The following is a 24,518-nucleotide window of genomic DNA, read 5'->3' as shown; positions in this document are numbered from 1 at the left end:
TTTTTCATTGTAGGTTTGCTTTTGTCAAGAATTTCTGGCCAGTTTTTGGTATGATTATGGTGAGAAAAAAAGTGCTGGCTTATGTAAGGAAAACTTTACTTTCACTTCATATTGACATTGTTAACTCTTCCTTAAGGCAAAGACGGTTTTCTGCAATGTGCATTGTCTGTCTTTGGTTTATGCTCTGCAGTTCTTTTCTTCAAAACCAACATTCTAAATAAAGTCTCTTCAAAAACAGAAGCATAATGGGCATTCTGACATGGAGCTGCAGCTGTTGGCATGGCTGCATTCAGAATTCTACATAGTTACACTTCCGTTTAATTTTGTGCACTTCCACACTTACTGTAATAGTGACCTTACCACTTCTACATGGCAGAGGAGGGGAATGGTCTTCAGGTGAGGAATCTTTGTCATAAAAGGAAAGGCATGAAAATGGTGCCCTCTTCCACATGAAGAAAGAATGCCATTTTTGTTTTCTCACTAGCCTGCTAATTAATTCCAGCAGCTGTTAATGCTTAAGGAAGGGTGACTGGGGTCATACTTTAGATCTAGGGAAGTCCACTAGACCTAAAATTAGAACCAACAGCTGTGTTTTGGTTTTCATGCATCTCCAGGTTGCAACATCCCTCTCCTACCTATCTGCTTTCCTTGCCCATGCGAATAGGCCAGGGCACTGAAGTTCAGAGAAAGAGGATTGTTGTTAATTTCAGTACTTTGCTCACTCTCAGGAGTGGAGCAGACAGGCTAACAATGGAGTGTATAGAGCCAGCACCTTCAGTTGTTTGGTAGATTGCACAGCAGAGACATTTGGAGTTGGATCATTGTTATTTTGGGAGGAGGATAAACTTTTCAGGAGCAGGAGGACAGTTATTTTTAATTGTCTCTATATTTTTAAGATGGGTTACATTTGTGGGACTGTCTTGCTTGACAATGACATTTTCAAATAAAGTTTCCCTCCTTTGAGAAATGACTAGTACATCTAATTATCTGGGTCGTCTTTTCTTCAGCTCCCCCTCCCCCCAGCTACTAAACCCATATGACCACATCACTAGACAGTTGAAATTGAGCAAAGATGGATGGCATTATTTCAAGTGCCATTTTCCTGATTTTCTGTGTTCTATTTGAGGAGGAAAAATTCAAGTGAACTGTGGTGTGACAGCAAACCTAAAAGCCTCCAAGACACCAGTATTGAGGAGAGGTCGTGCTCTGGAGAAGTGCAGCAAGCAGTGAGCCAAAGGGGCCAGAAACAGACACCTTTTTCTTGCTGTAGCCCTTATCTACAAATGTAGGTCTCTTGAAACTGATGGGTTTTGTGTCCGTTCCACAATGTAACAGAGGCACAATAAAGTTTGACAATATGAAATCAAGCAGAAACATTAATCGTAGAATGAGATTCTGATTGATGAATTTGACCTCTCTCACTCCTAAGTCCTGCAGATGAAGGGCCTGGTCCTGAGCGATGCTGAGCACTCGCAACTGCTGTTGAAGTCACAGTGTGTTGTATGCACTCAGCGCCTCTCAGGTAGAGGCTTTTTGCCAGGGCTTGGGGAGAACTGGAGCAGAATTAAATCGTTCTCATCTGTAACAAACAGGAGGACATGAATTATGTAGGGAAATAAACTAGCAGTTACTGTTGTACTTCTGTCTTCGCCGTTGTAAATGATCAACTTTAAGTGTTCCATATATAAGACCTCCTATATCCATTAGTTTGCATTTGGCCCAAATTAAATCTCAGTGGATGTGAGATGCATCAAGCTTTTATTTCTCTTGACCAGTTTAAGGCAGTAATTCCTTTTCTCCTTAGCAACAAATGTTCTGCCCGTGACTTTTTTTAGATACAAAGAATAATCTCATTTAGAGTTGTATTTTATTTTTAAAGCAGTATATAGTCTTTTGCTTTCCAATGATAGCACCAGTGAATCTTATAGCTAACAACCACACACACTTTCAAAATGTACCCCTTTCTTCTTCTTTTACATTTATTTTTACTAATGGACTTCCTCAGCCCAGAACTGAGGGATTCTGATCATTTAATAACTGGTGGTTTGTGGTGCTTTTAAAATAAATAGATATTGCTCAGGCATCTTTCTCTTCTCATCCATTTGGAAATTGAATATCTTGCATATTTCAGTGCATATTGGTTTCAATTGATTAGAATTCAAAGCCTAGTTGAAAGTTTCTCCTTACAGGTGCTGGAATACAATTCTGTCTGGATCCTATAAAGCTAAAGCACAATGCCTTTTTGTTAGTTATTGCTATTCTTTGTGTGTGTCTTTAAAAAATCTAAATAGTTTTACTCAACACTCTCTGGCATTTCTGTTTGTCTGTCTGTAATGTGATAACTTTTGAAGACTGCATCTAATCAATTCAAAATTTCAGGTAATGTTCTAAGTATCAATGGGAAGAATTCTGTTGATTTTGATGACAATCAGAAAGTTGGAAAAGCCTGATTTCCACTAAAATCAGGTATTTGGCTGATTTACCTCTTAGCTTACAATCACATTAGGGAAGTGGGGCAAGAGAAGTGGGAATGATCGGCTGATTTTCTTCTGATGTCACAATCCCACTGAGGAGCTGCGGTGTGCTGAGGAGGGAGCAATGGGAGGCATGCGGAGCCCCTGGAGTGGTGAGGGGGACACAGTTCGAGGTAGAATGGCTGGAAATTTTCTGATGGAATATTTTCCATGGGACAGCGCTGATTGGTCAGAATCTCAACGTTCCAAAAGAGCGTGTCGTGAAGTATTCCGCATGAACGTGTCAATTTAGACAAAATTTTTGTTGAAAGCCAGGCAGGTGGGCCAGCTGGCTAGCCTGCCTGCCTGACTTCCTGCCAGCCAGCCAACCAGGAGCCCCTGGTGTGCACAGTGAGTTCAGCAACAGGAGCAATGGAATTGTGACCCTGTAGTTATTAATAAATACCCATCCGTGTATATTGTTTTGAATTCTTGACAAACTTAGATTACTAATGTTTTTCCCCATGAAAAAGGCTACCTCAAAATGAGGGCCAAATCTAATATCTGGTTTCTGTGCTGAGGAAGTCTTGGGGTGTCCACAGATGTTAACAAACTTCTATGGTATGGAAAGGGGACACTAGTATTTACATAGAATATGGCTCTGAGACTTGTCAGATACTAGAAATCCAGAATAAAAATCCATTAATTATGATAATAAGCCCAGTGAAACAAGACCCAAGAAAACAATTTGCTAACGGAGTTCCTTAGGGATCCTGAAAGAAACTGTTCAGTGATTCCATGGTACTTTTAAATACTGGATTGTTTAAGAGGTAGAGACTTTCTATGCTATACTGCTGCAGAAACAAAGGTTTTTAATATTTGTGTGACTGTCTCTGTTCCATAGATCTCAATCTAGGGGTTGTGAAGAGGTGGCAGGGGATTGCAACTATCCTGCCCAGCTACATGGGAAGAGTCCTAGATAGGTCCCAGCTACATGGGAGGGGTGAGTCACAGGCTGGTTAAGCACAGTGATGCATTTTGGTTTCCTTTCTATGAAATAGTTTATTCAGGTGCTGTGTCTGTAACAGTGACTACCACAGAACGTTGGACACATCTCATCAGCTCTGTACTTTGTGATGCGTTGGGAGTGCGGGGGGAGTTCTGGTGCGGAGCAGGTTAGAGAGGGAAGAAATTGCTTTTCAATTTAAAACCATCTAACCGATTCCTTCAAAAGGCATCAAGCTTATTTTATTTACGATGAAATTTTAGGTATGGAGAAACGTTCTCGCTTTAGATCGTTTTCATGCAGTTTATGTGCTTTAATGGACTGTTGGTGAAAGCGGTGCCAGTTTTGACAGATTGTTGATTAAGCAATTTGGGGGCCTCCCATGCTTTTAATGAAGCCTGGCACAGTCCTTGAAGTCTAAATTTTCACACATGCAGCTCTGGGCAAAAAAAGACAGGCCCAGGGCACATCAGGAATAATGGAGTGTATCAGCCCACAAAGGAGTGTGAGGTAAGAACTTCAATGAGCAGGCCAGCAAAGGGTCAGTGCCTGAAGCAACATGGTATGTTGACAGGCAAAAAGGAGCAGCCTTGGGGGAGCGATGGCTCAGGGTCTCAATCTGTAAGCACCGTGTGACCCACGTATCCAAAAGGGTTTATGGCTGCCCTTGTGTTAAAGCAAGATTGAAGGAATGATTGTTGCTTGGCAGCTGCCAAAAAGAAGTGTATAAAAACAAACAAAACTACCTTCTCTTGCTGCGGTGCTTTTTGTGGGAATTAGTGGTCTTTGCCCTTATTTTTAATAGATCTTTAACTCCTTTTCTTCTTTCTCCTCTGTTAATTAGCATCAAGGGTTACCTTTTCTAAGGAGGAGGAAGTATTTGAGCCTCACAGTTGTTAGTGTGGAACACAGCATCACAGAGATGGCAACTCACAAGCTTGCCCTCTGTGTATAGCTCAATGGGTTTGATATCTTCCCTATTGAGCAATTATTTAAAATAAACTGTTACAACTGCTTAGAAAAATCTTCACCTAGCATGAAGATGGAAAAATGCTTTTTACAGTCCCAATGCTTCATTAGCTGCTGCTGTAGTTTGAGCTGCTACAGATTTCATGCCCAAGAGAAGATAGTGTAGGTGGCTTTAGGTAAGAGTGAAGCTTTATTTCTGGTTCTGTTCAGGCTCCTAACGCTTTACAAGCGTCTTGTACAGCAGCTACATATAAGGGCAGGGGGGTAAATAGAGTGTTGTACATTTAAGTGGCCAAATGAACTCCTCTTCCTGAAAATATATCCAGAAAGCCTATTCCTCAAAATAGATTACATGGAACTCTGTGGTGAAGGCAGGGCAATTTTCGAGCGTTGGAAAGAGCTGGGAACAAACAAACAATTAGCACTAAAAAAAAAAACCAACCTATCGTTTCCGAAAGTTTGGCTGTATAAACTAGCCTCGCTCTGAACACAGATAAATCAGGCTTCCCCGGACACGTTGTGAAAGTTATACCAGTAATGACACACACATTTTTCTCCCATGTATTGGGTATAAACATGGTTTCTGTCTAATTCTTATTCATCTATTTTAAATCCAGATAGGAGATTGTTGTGGCAGGTACAAATAGTTTTATTCTGTAACAATCACGGTGCTAATTCAGGACCATGTGGAATTTCAATATTTATCTTAGCCAAGCTTGCTGCTGCCAATGTATCAAATGCATAGCTGCCCAGGAACTCTGGTCATTTTTCAGGTCCACCGTCGTCTTAGGGGGAGAAGAGTTGTTCATCCCAGGGTAATTATTCACAGCAATCAACCTACAGGATGTGTGTGTATTCAACCTTCTGGTAAAATTAACATGCAATAAAGTTCTTTGCTTTGCAGTGACGTCTATTCTCTGCTAATATGTTGCACTCTCCTGTTGCCTAGCATCAGCCTCAGAGGCCTTTAGAAAGGTGTTGGTAATGTTAATGGCTCATATTTGTGAGCAGGAAGTAGGTTTATTCTACTGTTCACACAACAGATTTGTTAGGGTAGTGTGTGAGGAGATGGCAACAGAACTGGAAACTGATTGCGGTCTCGATAGAAGTATGTGGTACGGAGTGAACCAAAAAAAAAAACCCCAAACCAAACTTCACTTGGGAGCGTGAACTTTGTAGCTCATGTCAGAGTACCCTGAAACAGAAGGCCTGAGTGACTGAGATTTGGCCAGGTTTTCCTAGCAGTCACATAAATGCCACCCATGAGGAGGGTGAGAACGGACTTCATTAGGCATTAGAAGTTATTGCATAGTAAGTGGATATGGTGTCCGGATCAATGTTACACATCCATATTTCAGAAAGTTGATGCTAGCTGCATGGAAGAAGGGTCAGTGGGGCTGGATTATGCTGGTCCTGATCTCTACAAAAGTCAAAGCATTATCCTCCTTTAAATCTCTCCTTAAAATCCTCCACGGCCCTGAAGCCTACAAAAAACTTGACAGCAGTTAGACTGTTGGTGTGCTGAGACCAGCACGTTATTATGCTGCCCAGTATTGTCTCATTGTACTCCCCCATTGGTCGGTCTGTCTGCCCATCTGTTGTCTCTTGCCTAGAACGTAAGCTCTCTGGTGCAAGGACTGTCTTTTTGTTCTGAGTTTGTACAGCACCTAGCACAATAGGGCCATGACTAGGGCTCCTAGGCACTATGATAATACAAATAGTAAATAATAATAATATAGGAGTGCTGTGGTTCTCGCAACAGCAAATTATAGTTTACTCCTGGACTTAACAGGCTGATTGAACATCTGTATGAATGCCCAGGTGTCTTGTGAGGAATCACAGTACTAAAGGGAAAACGGTCTGCTCAAATGAAACTTGGCCATCAATCAATTTCTAGACACTGATGCGGTTTTCTTGGTACTGTGGAGAACACAAGATTCATTGAGAGAAAAAGAAGCTTTAATTCATTGTGATGTGTGAGCAGTGACCAATAGGAAGAACCAAAGAATCTCCTGAAGGAATTGTAACTTCCAATGTTCCAGGGCAGAATGATCTTTCCAAACCATTTCTCTGGAGGGCGACCATAGACATGTGGAAGAGGATAGGCGAATACCCAGTTTGTTCTACTTAATGCAGTTAATTGTGTTTTGTATCTGCTAAACTAGCCCTTTCCTCTCATGTTAATTGACATTGTCTTTTCTCTTCGCTTTGATGAACTGCCATCTGAAAGGTTGTGCTTTTACTGGTCAACCAGAAATGTGTATTGACATTAGTAGCTGTTATTGATGCAATAAGGATTCTAGGTCATCGGCAGCGCTCTCATGAACAGACGTGATCCATAGAGTGCCATAAATCCAAGCCATGTCTGCCATAAAAGATACGGGTTTCCACATTGCTTTAGGAATTGCTATATGTATGTGGCTGGCCTCGTAAAAGTTATCTGATGTGGTCAAAGGGGATTCTCCCTGTGTTCCTCTTGAAACCTTCCATTTGTGGTTTATAAGATCCAGCTAATCGCAGTACTTGGCTGAATATTTCTAAGTCTTAAAATTGCCCACTACAATATTTGAGTTTTGAATTTCTCAAGTGGTTCTTAACTCTGAAATCTCTAACTAGGAATACCTCTTTCCAGCTCTGAAATGTTTGAATTTTGCCAAAAAAAAGAAAGAAAGTATAGTCATAAATATGAGCAAAATTTCCTTCAAGATCGACACTTATGTATACATCCTCCCCCACTCACCCTCATATATACAGTCTTTTAAAAATACACTTCTCATCTGAGTTACGACTTGGATAAGCTAAACCTGTATTTTCCATTGCTTTATAGTCTAAAGATTAATTATGCATTTTATCACTTGGTTCTTAGATCAAAAGGAATGAAACTCCAGACTCAGGGGTGATTTTTTTTTCCCCATGTAGTTGCAGTGTTCCCAGAGCTCTAGTCATTTGCATAAGGAAATCCCTCATCCTACTGGTCAAACAGTGATCGGAACTTCTTTCCAAAACTGAAGGCAACACTTTACGTATGTCAAGTTAGGGGTTCTCAGATTCTTTATTAATGTGGACTACATCTTAACAGAAAGATTGCCCTGGGGATTTTTCCTCTCCCATTCATGATCACATGAACTACCTCCTCTTCCTTTGACTGTATTATTTATTATTTGTACTACTGTAGCACTGACGAGTCCTAGTCATTGACCAAGACCCCTGTTGTGCTAGGTGCTGTACAAACAGTGAACAAAAGACACTGCGTGCCCTAAAGAGCTTACAGTCTCTGGCAAGAACAGCAATTGCTTACATGGAAAAGTAATTTTAGGAAAATATTAAAATATACTTTTAACTTTTCACTGTGACTTAGCAACTGGAAACAAGGAGGAGGGTTAGTACCATTGGCCTAATCCAAAACTCAGTGAAGTCAGAGGGAATCTTTGCATTTACTTGAGTGGGCTGTTGATCAGGCCTATTGGACCAGCTAGCTCTCTGCAGATTACCAGCAAATGCTCCAGGGAGCACTTTCCCTGTTGTCTCTTTTTAAAAGGCAGTCTGAAGCAAACTCTTGTTTTCTGAATGATTTCAGGATCTCAGATAGAGGGCAATACAGGATCTTTCCTTTCCTGCTAGTTTCTTCTGCATCCATTCAAAATCATGGATTTGTTTGTGTTCTGAAGGCAGGGGTGATGGATGATACTTTATTTGTTTTAGCAAAGCTGCCACAGTAAATACAAATTGACAGAAGCTTTTTTTTGGTTCCGGACATCTGAGTTCTTTATTACATGGATGAAAGGCACAGACCTGGTTTTTATCACCCTACTGCTAATTATGTCACCTTATTAATACTGGGCTGTAGTCATCATGCTATCTCCAGGGCAAATCTTAAAACTCTTAGCAGGGCCGTGAGGAAACCAAGTTATGCTTTTAGTAGTTAGCTGATAAAGTGAATGTAGCTTTGTTGCTCTGTGTATATAGACTTTTAAAAGATGTTTAAATATAACTATTCTGGGAAGCAGATCTTGGCTCAGCTTGAAAGTTGGTAGGAGGTGGATTCTAAAACCCGAAAGGTTAGTACTACTTGCCCTGTATCTGTCCTGACACATCAGTCCTACAACATTTGTCTCTGTGATGGGGGCACACTTACCCTTAGTGTGCCCCCTTGCATCAGCGCACAGTGTTACCATTATCCTCTGCTCCGGCGCCTCCTGCTGGCCATCTGCCTCTTGCTGGCTCTTCTGTGGCTCAGCCCTCTGGCTGTGTCACAAAGTCCAAACCCCTTCTGGGGTAATGAAGTGTCCAGCTGTAAGTCCAACCAAAAGAACTCCAAATAATAGCTGCTTCTGCCCCTCTGGGGACAAACTAATAGCTTCTCCCCAAGCAGCATTCTCCACACTGCCTCCCTTCACCCAGGATGCTAGCAGCTTACCTATGGGGTCTCCCTACTCTCATTTGCAAGCCTTATCTCAATACCACCTCCCCCTGCTGGAGCCTAACCTGCTCCCTGTGCGTTTTCCCCAGTCTGCTGTAAGCTCTAGTTTACAACTCCCCCAGTTATCACTGTGCCCTAACTCAGGGCTTCCCCCATACAGGAGCCTGCACTGCTTCCCATGGGTTCCCCCAGCCTGTAGTCCCAGGGTGCCTCCGGTGAGAGAACTCTCCTCCTTCCTCTCATGTGGAATCTCTCCCTCAATGCTCTTCACCTTCCTGCTCACTTCTCAGGAGCCAGTTTCAAAACTGTAGGACTCTCTGGTCTGGAGGCCTCTGTCAGCTCTCTTCCCTGTGCCTAATCACAGGAGCTACCCATTGTCTCCCTTCCCCAAGGACCCTGCCAGCTCTTTTTGGGGCTCTTACTGCCAACTGCAAATACTGGTTCAGGGCTTGCCCCCACTGAGGCCTACTGTACGTCTGGTGGGTTCCTCCCAGCCTGCAACAACTGCAGACCATCTCCAGAGAGCTTTCCCTTGCTCTTTCTTCCAGCTACCCAACTTCCTCCTTTGTACTGTTCTAGCAGCTGCTTTCTAGCTCAGCTGCTCCATTACTGTGAGCTAATGGGTGCCACCTGGAACACCTGATTTCTCTTAGGTGTAGCCCACAGGGTCATCACAGGGCCAGTTAGGCCTTGATCCTTCCTGAAAGGTCACTGGCCCCATGATAGCCTCGAATAGAAAACATATTGAACAGATCTGTACCTCTGCTACCGTTTATCATGATGATTGACTTGATCGTGACCTGAGCTACTCCAGGGAGAAGAATATTCAGAGGAAGGATGGGTGTCTCAAGTGACCAGATGTACTTGCTCCCCTCATGAACTGTGTTTGTTTATTTTTAAATGTAAAGTATAGCTACTCATAGCCCCTTCTTTCGTAATGAGCAGAACCCTGCAAAGTTCGCAGATAGCTGTGAACACACTTTAACCCTTCAGCACATCAAGGAGTAAAGAGATGAAGAGTCAATAAGCATCTTGTGTTTATGATTGTCAGATAATTTTTAAATTATTTTACTGCACAAAATAGCAGAGGGGTTTGAAATCTAAAGAACGTTATGTCACAGTAAGAGTTGCTTGCTTGTATTTGCTGAGGATACACAGAAGATCCTTAATGCAGTGGTAGCTTTTGAATGACAGGAGAGAAGAATTCTACTTGTACAGCACCTTTCAGCTGAGGATTTCAAAGCATTTACAAACATGTAAGCCACATGAAACCCCTGTTCAGTAGATGGTGTTATCCAGGTACAGGGAGGTTACCCAGTTTGCCCAAACGTAAGAGACAATATCTACAGGAACTCATTGCCCCCTATGGCAGTTTTCTATCGCTGTACCATTCACAAGGCTAGCATTCACTTCCTTCTGTAAAGCCTGTCTGGTTGCATAGTCTGTCCTGCTCTCTCTGTTGATCTGCAAACCAGGGAGACCCAGGTTCCAGGGTAGGCTGTGGGCTACAGAGGAATGCACAGATCAATTTCAAACACATTTTCTAATCTGTGATTCATAGCCCCCCCAACAGTGATGGTTTGCTTGGAGCTCCCATAATATCACCTGGTGCCCAACAGAGAAAAGCAAGAAAGAGGGGACATGAATTTCACACTTTAAGGATATTAATAAAATAATTTCAACAATTTAGATTATTTTGTAATATACATATTTGTGCTGTTTCCTCTCTGAGGTCACTTTTAAATGCCCTAATGTTTCTAAGGCGCTTGTTTGCTATAACTATAGTAGTAAAGAATGAGACCAGTGCCATGTGTTGTGAAAGCTATATGTGCACCCTTGGTCTCAGAAAACATCCTGACTGTGCCTTTAAATTATTTATACAGTGCCATACGGTAGGTGTGCATGGCATTTTACAAATAGATGAAAAAACAGATCATTGCTTTAAGGAGCTGATTGCATAGTCTTTTGTATTATTTAATGTTTATGGCAACGCCCCGGGGCCGCATTCAGGCTCAAGTACCATTGTTGTGCACCATTATAGACATGGCCCCTCCTCGAAGGAATGTATAGCCTAAGAAAGCCCTTAGTAATAAAAAAGGTGATTTCATCATAACGCTATCATGCTGGCAGAATGTGGATGGCAAAGATGAGGTTTTCTCATGAAATAATGGAATGAACTGAACAAAGCAGACCACCTTAAACTGCACTGCTCTCACTTTAAAATTGAAACACACAAAGGAGACATCTGTCCTTTAAAATTATTGCAAAGTGGTATTGCATTCAGATCAGCTAATCTCCTGTTAAGTAGCTTTGCTAACCTAGATTAATTCACTTACGTGGCAACTCTGCTTCTAAAAGTAAAGCAACAGAATCAGAGTTGTGAGCTATATTCTGCCAGTCTTAGCATCCACCTACCTCACCCCCTGGAAAAGATTCAGGAAATTGGTAGGAGGCAAACTCACATGGTTCATATAAAATTACTTCATAGTACATCTTGATTAAGGTATATTTAGCCTCTGATGTTACCCTGAAGTTTTCTGAGAAGGGCTTGGATTAAGCAGAATGCCAATAGTAAGGCAGGGGTCACCTGGGTAAAACCAAAGGGCCAAACTAACACAACATATTTTTCAGCCTTTAGGGATGGACACACATCACCATGCTCTAGTCTACTGAGCCTGACACATAGGTCAACCTGGATATAGAATTAGGCTGACGTGGCGGTTTCAGATCAGACGAGGGAACTGCTTCATTAATCAGTAAAAGCAGCAAAGAGTCTTGTGGCACCTTATAGACTAACAGACGTTTGGGAGCATGAGCTTTCGTGGGTGAATACCCACTTCGTTGGATGCATAAAATCATAGAATCATAGAATCTCAGGGTTGGAAGGGACCTCAGGAGGTCATCTAGTCCAACCCCCTGCTCAAAGCAGGACCAAACCCAACTAAATCATCCCAGCCAGGGCTTTGTCAAGCCTGACCTTAAAAACCTCTAAGGAAGGAGATTCCACTACCTCCCTAGGTAACCCATTCCAGTTCTTCACCACCCTACTAGTGAAAAAGTTTTTCCTAATATCCAACCTAAACCTCCCCCTCTGCAACTTGACACCATTACTCCTTGTTCTGTCATCGTCTACCACTGAGAACAATCTAGATCCATCCTCTTTGGAACCCCCTTTCAGGTAGTTGAAAGCAGCTATCAAATCCCCCCTCATTCTTCTCTTCTGCAGACTAAACAATCCCAGTTCCCTCAGCCTCTCCTCATAAGTCATGTGCTCCAGCCCCCTAATCATTTTTGTTGCCCTCCGCTGGACTCTCTCCAATTTATCCACATCCTTCTTGTAGTGTGGGGCCCAAAACTGGACACAGTATTCCAAATGAGGCCTCACCAGTGCTGAGTAGAGGGGAATGATCACATCCCTCGATCTGCTGGAAATGCCCCTACTTATACAACCCAAAATGCCATTAGCCTTCTTGGCAACAAGGGCACACTGTTGACTCATATTCAGCTTTTCGTCCACCGTAACCCCTAGGTCCTTTTATGCATGTGTCTGACGAAGTGGGTATTCACCCACGAAAGCTCATGCTCCCAAACGTCTGTTAGTCTATAAGGTGCCACAAGGCTCTTCGCTGCTTTTACAGATCCAGACTAACACAGCTACCCCTCTGATACTTCATTAATCAGGTCGATGTCTGTGGTGCCGTGCCTCTTTCCGACCCGGTTGGGAGAAGGAAACATGGAGAGGAAGGCGTAGGACGATACACATCTGCCTGGCTAAGTACAGTGTGTAAACAGAATGAAGATTGGGAGTCCAGACACCCTGCATGCGCAATTACAATCAATAGCAAAGTCCATCAGCATTGTTGCATTTCAAGCCAGAAGCTAAGCAATGTCCTGATCCTCCTGCATCCCCCTTTCTTCCCCCCCCCAAAAAAAGACATTTGGACCTAATTACAGGATGGAACGTTACAAGCTAGAACAGACGGCTAGAAATAAGACTAAATCTTGAGATTGCTTGTGGGTAGAATTAGGAGTTGGTCAGACTTTCACTCATGTTCAATTGAATACTGATCATTGAAGTATCTGCAGAGAGAGCTTCCTCCTTTTGCCCTTACTAGTTTCTAATTTGCTCCTAGAGATGAAACTCCTGGTATACAATGAGCAGGGCACATTGGTGTGGAACGTCCTTCACTCTTTCCCTCTCTGTGTGAAAATGATAACGGTGGTTTCTAGGGATTCTGTCTCCCTTCCTGTTCTGGGGTGTGTTTTTGAAACCCATGTCAAGCAACGTTTTACTAATAAGTAATAAGCAGAACAAAGCATTAGGAGTCGTCATGGGTCTTTCGTTCCTAACTCTGAATAGACTGTAATGTAGTAAGGCCTAATGTAGCACACCTCCCTAAGGGATAGACAGACTAAGCTCTATAAACGAGCAGTACTAGAGGGCTGATAATTGTCTTCAAATAGCTGAATAGTTAAAATGTCTATGTATTATAAGTCTCGTGGTTTCTCTCAAACAGGAAGCATCCTTGGCAGGGAGGCCCAATCCTGCTCCTCTTAAAGACAATGGCAACACTCCCATTGACATCAGTGGGAGCAAGGACAGTCCCATTGCCTAGCTGGATGGTAGAGATCATTCTTTCGGTTTCCATGCTCCCCAACCCTTCTCTGGCATTTAACTTCTTAATCTGAGCCAATTGGGGGAAAAACCTGTGCTGGGGAGGACAAAAGTGGGGGGGGGGAGAGATTTTTCCTTCCGTAGAAATGGGTGGAAAAATAGGTGAGGGAGGGGGAGAAACTTAAATTGATATTAGTCGTCAGCAGTAATTTACACTGCCAGATGGTAACTGTTTGACGTTAAATTGTCGATTGATCTGGTACAAGATTATATAATCAATACTTTTTTAAAGAGCCATGTGAAAGATGAACAGAATGTGCTTTTATCTTCAGAGTGGGCAGGAGAGGGTACATCTCTGCTGCTATCTGTCTTTGAAAGGGATAAGAGACATTTCAAAATCCCTGGTGCAGCTCAGAAGAGAGATTTGTGGGGGGGGGGGGGGTCAAGAAAACCAGAGGAGATTGATGTGTCTCCTTGACACTGATGAGCTCCAGTGCAGAAGCAGATTGGAGGAGTTTCTATGAAGGAAATTTTGTAGCCCTAGCTAGGTAATAATGGCAAAGACTCATGTGTCCAAGGCAACCAGGGGCCATTGTAGGCAAAAGGCAGCTACAGAGATACTTCTGAATGACTAATGCCTGTGGATTTTTTTGCAGCAGAAGTTTGAAAGTCGTATAATTATTTCATATTTATATTATAGTAGCAACTAGAGGCCCCAGTCAGGAGCTGGGGTGCATTTGTGCTAGATGCTGTTCCAACACATACAAAGACAGGCTTTCCCCTCACAATTTACAATCTTCCAGATGTTACATGTGTGTGATTTAGCCAGTACCTGTTGTCCCTGTACTCTGTGCTTGCAGCAGTTGATTCTGCCAGGCCCAGCTTCCATCGAATGATTGAGTCAGGTTGGTGGCATGTAAAGGAGAGGGTTGGGTAATTTGGTGAGGTAGATTGAGGGGGAGCAAGGGCGGCTATAACAAAAGGTATCCTTATGCATAAAGATACGCAGAGCATGCTTAAACACCTAGTGGGAACCAGCAGCAGAGCCCAGATACAGGCACGAGCACATGGAATCTCTCTGGATAGGCAGACGGTGTTTCCAAACGTGTGAGGCATGGGTAGCGGGTGAAGCTTCCCCTGGTGGAGGCTACCTCCCTGTCCTGCCTCTTCTGCCTGTGGCCCTACCCACGCTCCACCACGCACTCCCCCGCTCAACCCCCGTCCCACTCGCCCCTCCCCCCCGCACCTCCTTGAGGGAAGGGGATATGTAGAATTAACCAGGTGGGCATAGACAAGCCCCTCTTGTTCTTCAGAGTTTCAGCTTTCATTGGAAAAGGAAAAAAGGAGGTCCCTCGCTGTTGTGCTCAGAAAGCAAACCCTCAAACCACGAAGAACATGCAACAAATGCAAAGGCACCTGCCTGGGGTGGCAGACAGCCTGAAACAAAAGCTGTGAGGTGTGAACTGCCCCGGTAATTTCAGTGGGTGCTGAGTTGGATGTCCATGAGGATACTTTCACTGTCAATTGCTAACAATTGCCTTTTTCAGAATGTGTAAGACAGGAGAGGAAGTGTTTGTTTCCCAAAGTGTGCGGGGGTGCAAAGGCATAGCTGCTGGAGAGAGGAAGGGGCATAGGAGATGTTTACATTAAGATGAGTAGGTCTTTAATAGCATATGGCAAAGTGGAGGTTGAGGAAGCACCATTGTTTTCATTTCCCTGAAAGGGCTCGCTTGTCAAATGTTTGTGGAACACTGGGTAATGGGAAGGGAGTGGAAGGAGAGATGCTGAGAGGAGGGGGATTTGAATGGGATTGCTCTGACACACATACCAGAGGTGCCCAGATGCTTTGTGTTTGTTTGTTTGTTTATCTCTGCTGCCACCTTTCCTCCCTCTTATTTTTGTTGTCTCCTGTTTCTCCTGTGTTGTTTCCTCCTCCTCACCCTTTATTGTCTCTTCCCCACCTTCTATTCTTTTCCTTTCCATTTTCCCTCCACCCTTCCCGCTGACGTTCCCCAGATGTGCTCCTTATTACTGAACAGCTTCACCAGCATAGCTCCACCTCCAGGACAGGAAGTGCTGTATCTGGATTGCACATCTTTGCTTCCTCAACTGCAGGTAGAACCAAAGAACCCTTCTTTGTCCTGCTGCTACACTGTAGTAGGACTAGCAAAACGACTGGGACAGGAAATGAGAATAATGTGCCCTAGGTGGTCTGCTCTAAATCAGTCTAAAAGTGACAGTCAAGAAGCTACCTCCCTTTTCCCTTCAATATTGCCCCTGTCACATGGTAGTGGGGAGGGATCTCTCTCAAAATGGCTGACTTGATTTTTTGTGCAGCAAAAAAATGAATGGAGGTTTCTTTGGGGAAATACTCCATGACTGTGCTGGCCTAAAAGCTTCTAAGCAAATGTCAGAGAAACCTAACAAATCTTCTGAGAGAGAGAACACTGAAGGGGAAGGGGGAGAACCTGATTCCAGAACCTTCTTAAATCTGCCCCAGGCTCTGTGCTAACTTTTCCAGTCCCTATAGATGACGTCTAGAGTGGCGATAGCTGAAAGGGTTGGATCCTCACAGAGTGGTTTAGGGAATGGTAGGGTAACTCTGGTAGATCTAGAGAAAGGGTTCGCAGAGCTAAAGCCCACATGACAGGTCCTCACAGTCTGCCTGTGGGCCACACAGTTAAGCTGATGACACGCATGCAGGCTTCAAGCATTGTGGTTTCAGTTCTGATTTACATTGTATGTTTGCGTTAAGCTTAATATTTGAGTGATTCGTGTAAAATGCAGATAATAGATGTGTCTCGTTTAATGCCTTTTTTCCTGGTGTTCTGAAAAAGTGCTGTTTGCCTTATTTATAAAACAAACTCATTGCCTTACATGTTTGAGATTCAGGTTAGTCCAGTGAGAAAGAAAAACTGTGTGATGCTGAGGGGGAAGGGGGTGGAAAGCCATTAATTTTCCTTACTGTCCACTAGATGTCAGCAGAGAACATGCAATATCTGCCTCCTGCTTCTAGCATCCATTTCAGTATTAGAAATATTATATAATGTTGTGATTCTGAAACTATATCAAGATCATGATGGGTGGGGGGTTTCCAAATGCAGGTGGTGGGTGAAGAGTTGGGTGTCCGATTGCTGTCAATCTGTTTACTTCATCTATCATAGAGCACAGTGGCAAAGCTTCTTGAATAGGCGAGATTACCTGATTTTCTTCTCCCTAACCCCTCAACACTTCCTCTAAAGTGACATCATGTCTCTGAGGCTGGGGAAACTAATATCAAAAGGTGTATATCCGCATAGTTAGGCGAAAAATAGCAGATTTCAGTTGTTCAAGGAACTTTGTACACAAAGCATATAGTACGTTCGGTAGAAATGTTTTTTGTTGATTTCTGGTGGCAGTGGTGTTTCACCTTCTCCTTCAGGCACGTTTTGGAATATATTGTAAATTTCAAATGACCGAGTTTTCGACCTAAGACCTTGTAGACATGATGTATTCTTTGCTTATGACAATGGTCAGCATAATAATGCTTAGTCCTTTGACCTGCAATGGTGACTCAATGGAACGTGTCCAGATACTAAAAAATAATTGTCGGCGTTGGTCCCTGTGGAACCAGTAGAAGTCGTTTGACTTGCCCAGCCATTCTGATCTGACAACAAGGAAAGTCAGCCAGTTCAAAATTGCCATGCACTGGTCCTGGGTGTTTTTTCTGATAGGCTCTGACTGTATTTCTCCTCTTGTTTTCCAGATCACAGGCGTTATTCTTCTTGCTGTTGGAGTCTGGGGGAAGCTCACTCTAGGCACATATATCTCTCTTATAGCCGAAAACTCTACCAATGCCCCCTATGTGCTTATTGGGACTGGTACCACAATTATTGTCTTTGGCCTGTTTGGCTGTTTTGCCACTTGTCGTGGCAGCCCATGGATGCTCAAACTGGTAAGTAAATCAAAAGAACTTTCATGTGGCATATGTGAAAATTGCTTAATCAATGTACTTTTATTAAGCTTAAACAGATGTTAACTGTAACAGAGGCAAACAGAAAGGTTGTAATGACCTTAATGTTCACTAAGTGTCTCTCGTGCTTAAAAAATTCCCTTCACTGAAACCAGTCAATGAATCACACTGACTGCTCTGCAGTGTACAGGACTCTGTGATGGCAATAGTGCTACCAGTGAACCAGATGTATCATTACAGACTTATTAACATCAAAAATGGCACAGCTCTGTAGCTAATTTGAAACAGATTTTTCCCGGGGTGCCTTTTAATAATACAACATGGAATGTAGGGAGTACCTTGATGGTAGCATTTAGTCTAATGCACACTAACTTTTCATTTCTGTCATCTTGTAGTCACCTCTATAAAAATAGGTAGACACCAGAAAACTCCCAGCAGTATGTCTGTCCACATTTCAAAAGCAGCACAGGGATTTCCTCACTCTGATAAGCTTTCCAATGCATCTCAAAATGTAAGGAAACTGTAGGTGGAGGGAAAAAATGCACAGGGGAGTTAAACATTAAGCTTATATAAGAGCGTTCAGGGACAAAATATGATATGTGGTAATTTGAGGGGGGGAATAGCAATGGTCAGGTTAATATGTGGTGAAAATGAATTGGGGCAGGGGGAATAACAGGACGGTGTCTTCTACTACAGTATTTTTCCCTAAAGGTACGTCTTCTGACTGTCAGAGCTAACTGTGGCATTCGCCGTTCTGAACATGAAGCTTTATTTTGAACACCTGTATAAAAGTTTTTTTAAACCATCTTTCTCCCCTCAAAAGAAAACAGGCAAATATTTGAGTTCTGAATTATTTGTAGGACCTAGCAAAGTCCTTGCTGCTTTGCCCTCCATTAAAAATAGTTCTCCCTTCTTCCTCCTCCCACCCCAAGCATTGAACAACTTTTCAAACTTTTCTGCATGACAGTTGGGATGAGGTTTTCAGAAGATTAAAATGCAATTTCCTGTTAGAACAGCCAGTTTAGCATTGCTTGTCTTCTCAGTTATTTATTCATGTGTAGAAAAAAATCAGACCTAAACTGAAACCTCTCTTCTGCTCCCTCACTTCGGTAAAGTTTGGTTCTAAATCCAGACTTCAGCCCTGATTCACTTTGTACATATGATTATTGCCAATGAAGTCAGTGGGACTACTCATGCACCTTACCTTACTGAATCAGGCCATAGGCCCCAGTCCTGCAGTGAAATGTATGCAAGTGAACCCTGGTACCCTTGCAGAGTCCTGTTGACTTCACTGGAGTTCCACACAAATACAAAGAGTCTGCCTGCATTCATCTCATTGCAAGATCAGGGCCTTAACAACATGGGAACCACCTCACTGCAGTGTGAATGTATGTTTCAATAAATATATGCGACTGTCAAGAAATGTCATTTTATGCACATCAAACAACCTAATAATGGGGAGAGTGTCCTGCAGTTATTAGTAGTTACACCACATGCCAGGTGTCCTATATTTCTCCCTCTAAATACATTCTTCTTTTCCTGTCTTTAGAGGAAATCTGGAGGCAGAAGCTTAAACTCGGAATTGTTTGCATAAAGAACTAAAAGGTTCAGACACAACTCTGCCCCACGCTCTGACTTGCATTTTGTCTTGTTTCTTTGCTTTCAGTATGCCATGTTCTTGTCCCTGGTGTTTCTGGCGGAGCTAGTGGCCGGCATTTCAGGATTTGTATTTCGCCATGAGGTGAGTGGAAATGAATTTAGGTTATAAATGGCAGTGTCTCCCTAAGCAGGATTTGCTGAAACCTCTCAGAACATGTACAATATATTGGTTGTTGACTTCAGCGATTCCATATGCATCATGAGTGATGTAGCTATTTTTCAGCAGTAATGCGTGCAGCCCTCTAAAAACTGATATGATTCCAAATTAAGGGATTTAGCCAAAGCTTTGAGTCTTAGCTGTCTGATATTTACTCTGGAGCTATCTTTCTTTATATGTCCATCATGTAAGATCTTCTTTACCCTGTTACATATGCTGAGGACTGCAAAATAGGTTAAATACTTTGCTTAGACACACACACAGCTACTTCAGTCAGGGAGGCATTTGGTTGTGTAATACAGAGAGGATTTCTGAGACCGCAAAGCCAAACCAAACTAGTTTCCTTGATGTTGTGTAAATCGTATTTTTTTTCAGTGTGCCACTGTCCTGAGAATAGAGTGAGGTTAGAAATGGCTAGAGATAGGAAACTGGTTAGAAAGATGCTTTGTGAGAACAATACAGTCTGAATTTGTAGTAGCATTGTTACTTTGTCCATTTTACCTGGAATCCTTTGATTTAAGCCCAGGATTTTATGCGTCTTTTAAACTGAACCAAGACAATAACTTTGTAGTATCTCTTCCTCACCTCTTAGTCCTAGGGGAATTCTGAGCCAAAAAAACTAAAAATTCTGCACCAAAAAAAATAATATTCTGTGCACAATATTTTAAAATTCTGCATATTTTATTGTCAAAATAATACACTATAATCACACCGGTTTCATTAATTTGGTAGTTTATTTCAAAATACCTGTCAGCAAGTATGTCCGTAACAATGCAGACAACAAAAAAGATCCAGGAAATTTTTTTTGACAAATAGATTCCTTACTAAGCATATTAATACAGAACTTTGAGTAATAGTTAATTTAAATTACAGTACACAAACATATTTCCTGCACCCCTCAGAAGCAGTGCAAAGGCTTGGGAGAGTCAGGGATAATGATGGAGCTGAGGGAGAGGGAAATAATTGCTGGGAAGGAGCCTGGGAGTGAACCTGGAGGGTTGTTGGGTCTGGCACCACCACCCCCTCTCTTCCCCCCCCCCCCCCCGCATCCCTGGGATCCTGGCTGCCAGCCCCACACCCTCAGGTCTGCGTGGGGTGGCAGCAGAACCCCAGGCATGGAACTGGCAGCAAGCAGAGTCCCTGGCATGGGGCCAGCAGCAGAGGCCCAGGCGCGGGGCCAGCAGCCAGGATCCCGGGCGCACAGGGCAGCAGCGGAGCCTAATGTTTAATTGGTACAATTTTAATAGTTTAAACATTTACTTTTTTTAAACATTATTTGAATCCCTAGACTCAATGTTATCACCCCACTAGCTCCTGTGCCCTGGCACCAGCCTGTCCACCCCCCCCCGCACTAGCTCTTCTGAACCCCAATATGTGTGACCCCCCCTCTCCATATCCCGTGCCTCCTCACCTGGCCCCGTGGGCAGGGTGCTTTGAGGAAAGCAGCCTGTGTTCCCTTTCTGCTCCAGCCCATGAGCCAGCCCCCCCTCTCTTCTGGTGCCACATCAGCACCTGGTGGGTGAAAGGTATAATTACAAATCCCCTTCGACACCCTGTCAGAATCAATTATTCTGTGTGAGGGGAAAATCTGTGGGGGACATAAATTCTGCACTTACGCAGTGGCGCAGAATTCCCTCAGGAGTAACTTCTGTCCCTCTGTCTCTTTTCCCTTTGCCATATATAGTCCTCTAGTACCCTGTTCTGCTGAGAGTGTGTTCTTTTTGTCTGTGATATTTCCCTCTATATGTTTCTTGTGTCTACCTTCACCAGTTGTAGATGGTTCCCAATTTGATTTTGAAATACCTGTTCTTTTTTTGCTGGGAATTACCATTCTACCTGTGGATGGGCAATCTTTTGTCAAGATCCAATAATGCAACCTCCTTAATCTGCCACCAGGCTCTGCTTGCCTCCCAGTTCACGTGTCCTCTGTGACATTCCTGAGCTTCTCTAGCCTGGGGAGCAGTAGTTCCTTATCCAGAGGGCTCCAGTGTCGCAATGAATCAGTGCTGCTGCCAAGCAATGGGATTGGCATGGCCTTTTAATGCCCCTACTTCTGCACAAAGCTCACCTCCCTCATGTTGCAAGCGGCACACTAAAGGCAAATTGAAGGGGGAATTCTTCTTATCTCTAGCTATTTTTATCTAATAGAGAACTGGCAGGTTATACTCAGCGGTGAAAGTAACTTACAGGATTTACCGGTACTGCCGGAGTCGGGGGGGGGGGACATGGCCTCATCCGGAAATGGCAGGGCCTCAACCGAAAGAGGCATGGCCTCTCAAGATTTAAAGGCCCTGGGGCACCGGCTGTGGCTGGGAGCCCCAGGGCCTTTAAATCAATCTGGGGCTCCCAGGTGCAGAGGTGGCTGGGAGCCCCCAGGGCTCACTGGCAAATTAAAGGGCCCGGGGCTATGGTCGCCACGGAGCTCCGGGCCCTTTAAATCCCCACTGCAGCTCCAGCTGGGATTTAAAGGGCTCAGGGCTCCTGCGGCTGCAGGGAGCTCCGAGCTCTTTAAATCCCGGCCCCAGCCTGGCTGCCAGAGCTGTGGGCGGGATTTAAAGGGCTCGGAGCTCCCCGCCGTGGAAGCCGGTGCGGTCCGGCATGGTGTACTGGCTCTTGCTGGTATGCCGTAACGGACTGTACCGGCTTGCTTTCACCTCTGGTTATACTTCACCTTCCCGCCTGTACATTGGCACAAATCACTCCTTTAGGCTTTCATACCATGGGCCCTTACTCCTCAGAGTATCCCCTTGCAAACCTAAACATGTAATGAATTTGGGGAAATAAAGCAGAAAATTGAAAGCTAGTTACTACCTTCCATTTTTGCTGTTGCTTTTCACATCACACTTCCAGCTGTTTGACACGTTCCTCTGTTTAGCAGATGAACTCATTTTCATAGTGTGATCTTGCCATGGCTGCATAACTGGCTGCACCTCTGTCCTCTCACTGGTTCTATGAATGCATCCCTACAGGTGTCAGGCCCCGTGCCTTTACCTATCCCAGGTGGAATTCTGCAATTCTCCCTCTCTTTGACCTCTCCCTGGGCTACAGTACCTCTGTATCAACCATGCTTACTAAGCAGATCCAACTATGTTCAACACCTGCAGTTCTTCCCTCTAGGGAGTTGGTGACCAGTGGTGTACAGTGATCAGATAGCCTTCTTAAAGCAAAGTATTACTTATTTTAGCAGCAGGAACAAGGCTTTTGGAGGAAAAGGGTTTTAAAATAACAAGGAGTACACACATATACATCTTACCTACAGTCTCCTCATCCTCTGATGATAACCTAAGTAAGCCTAGCTTCTCCCAGCAGCTCCCTGCATTTTCCTCTTCTTCCCTTTGAACAACTCTCCTCCCCCCACCCCCCCGCGCTGCTTAAAAGAGAATGTCCCTTTTAAAATCTGCTATAGTTCTTTTGTTCTTCTGTGTTCCAAGCTTTGATCCTTCCTGGTCTAACCCAGTTTTGCAGGCAGGGGCGTCATTTCAGATTTTGGGGTGGGGGGAATTTTAACCATGATTCTAGAGGCACCTGAAAACTCTAGGGTTTTTTGAAGACAGTAACTTAGAAATTAGCTGACAGGAGCACTAATTTCTATATAAAAAAGAAAATTAAATAAATATTAGACCCAATTAGCACTAATACTAACATGTTCTGACATCTTGTGTGAATTCACTTAAGGGACACTAGTTAAGCTTAAAATTTTAAAGTATATTCTTACTCTTGACTACAACAATGGAAACAATTGTAGAAAAATCTAGATTACTCAATATCGTTTAGGCTACTTACTTTTTTGCTATTCACTGAGCTTGGAATAGATCATTTAACTTTTGGAAACATTCTACCAGGGCAAGTCCCATGAGTTTATACAACACCTACCTGGGGCTCTTAGGGTGTTACCATACTATAAATAATAAACTAGAAACTGACTTTAAACAGGAGTGAAACTGACACTTTTAAGTCACTTTCACATTATTGCTAACCCCATATGTTTAAATATCATGAGTCAGGCTCACCAAATGTCATGAGATTGGCAAAAAATCATGATAATCATGAGATTATGTAAAAATAATAGATTTGGTGTGTTTTTTTTTTTAATTTGCCTTCTGCTTTTTGAGCCTTTAGGGTGCACTGGGGTCACATTTTGAAGCTTTCTCCACAGCCATGAGGGCTAGAAACGTACTTTTTCTTTAAGAATGAGTGCTGAAATCATCACATCTCCACTTGACTCAAGGAGCTGGGGCTTTAAGGATAACAATAATTATCATGAGACTTATGACAAAATCATGAGTCGGCAACACTGCTCTCACTTCTGTTTAAAGACTAGTTACTTTCCAGAAGGCTCTTAAGACCAACACTACAGCGATTTGAGTTGCAGTTCTCACAGGAGAATGTTTAAAACCAAACACCAAGAAAATTTCACATTTTAAAGCTGAGAAAAAAAATGGAGTCTTCTGAGTATATCAGGACACTGCAAGCAGGAAAGGAAAGTAAACAGGCACAGGAGCTCTGGGCAGCTCTTTTGCTTGAAAAAAAGTTGGAGGGTCAAATCTTCCAGTCCTTAATCAGGTAATGCTTCTATTGCCATCAGCGCCTTCACTCATATATAATAACATGTGCTCACTAATTATACACTTCATACATACCGGTAAATATCTGAGCTATCTTATCCAGGGCTACACATTTTATATGCATTGGCTCAGGGACTATACTTTCTGGCATATTCTGAACAGTGCTGAGCACACAGATGGTGTCAGTGAATAAGAACATAAGAACAGCCATACTGGTCAGACCAACTGTCCATCTAGCCCAGTATTCTGTCTTCCAACAGTGGCCAATGTCAGTTGCCCCAGAGGGAATGAAAATAGGCGGCAGGTTCGTATAATTTTTGGTGGGGCCCAAAATGGTGGTGTCCCCCGTCCCCCCCGCTCTTACCCTGTAAGCTGATATAAAATGAAGCTACAATGCGTCAGCACCACAAGATTACAAGGGTCAATTAAAAGTGGAAAGTCAGAAGCAGCACTTGCCTGCTTCAATATACAGTATTAAATTTTGTTGCACCTGTTGTGACAAAGTGGGAATGTTCTTAATGTTTTCTCTGAATACTGTGTGGGTGCCTCAGTTTCCCCTGCAAAGTGCCAACTGACGGTGTTGGGGACAAAGAGATCAGGTGGCCTCCTTGTCTGGAAGAGACACAGAGGCCAGATGAGGGAGTGTCAGTTTGGAGCTGGCTGGGGAAATCGGGAGAGGCCCAGAACTTGGGTCTGGGCTCCCCACCCCCCAAGATGGACCT

The 24,518-nt window shown here is 43.3% G+C and overlaps 1 protein-coding gene across 3 annotated transcripts in view; it reads left to right on the top strand.

The window, feature by feature from the left end:
* TSPAN7 (tetraspanin 7) overlaps positions 1-24,518 on the top strand; it is a 219,345-nt gene that overhangs the window by 159,226 nt on the left and 35,601 nt on the right. For 2 of the 3 annotated variants that reach the window (XM_045026908.1, XM_045027737.1), the window contains exons 2-3: positions 17,209-17,397; positions 19,082-19,156. In XM_045026908.1, coding sequence (XP_044882843.1) covers positions 17,209-17,397; positions 19,082-19,156 — 264 coding nt within the window. Of the gene's footprint in view, positions 1-263; positions 397-17,208; positions 17,398-19,081; positions 19,157-24,518 lie in introns of those variants that run through there. The other variant, XM_045028498.1, reaches the window with a different exon arrangement.

This window comes from Mauremys mutica, chromosome 1, assembly GCF_020497125.1.
Source record: "Mauremys mutica isolate MM-2020 ecotype Southern chromosome 1, ASM2049712v1, whole genome shotgun sequence".
Classification (NCBI taxonomy): Eukaryota; Metazoa; Chordata; order Testudines; family Geoemydidae; genus Mauremys; species Mauremys mutica.
This window is presented reverse-complemented; position numbering and strand designations above follow the sequence as displayed.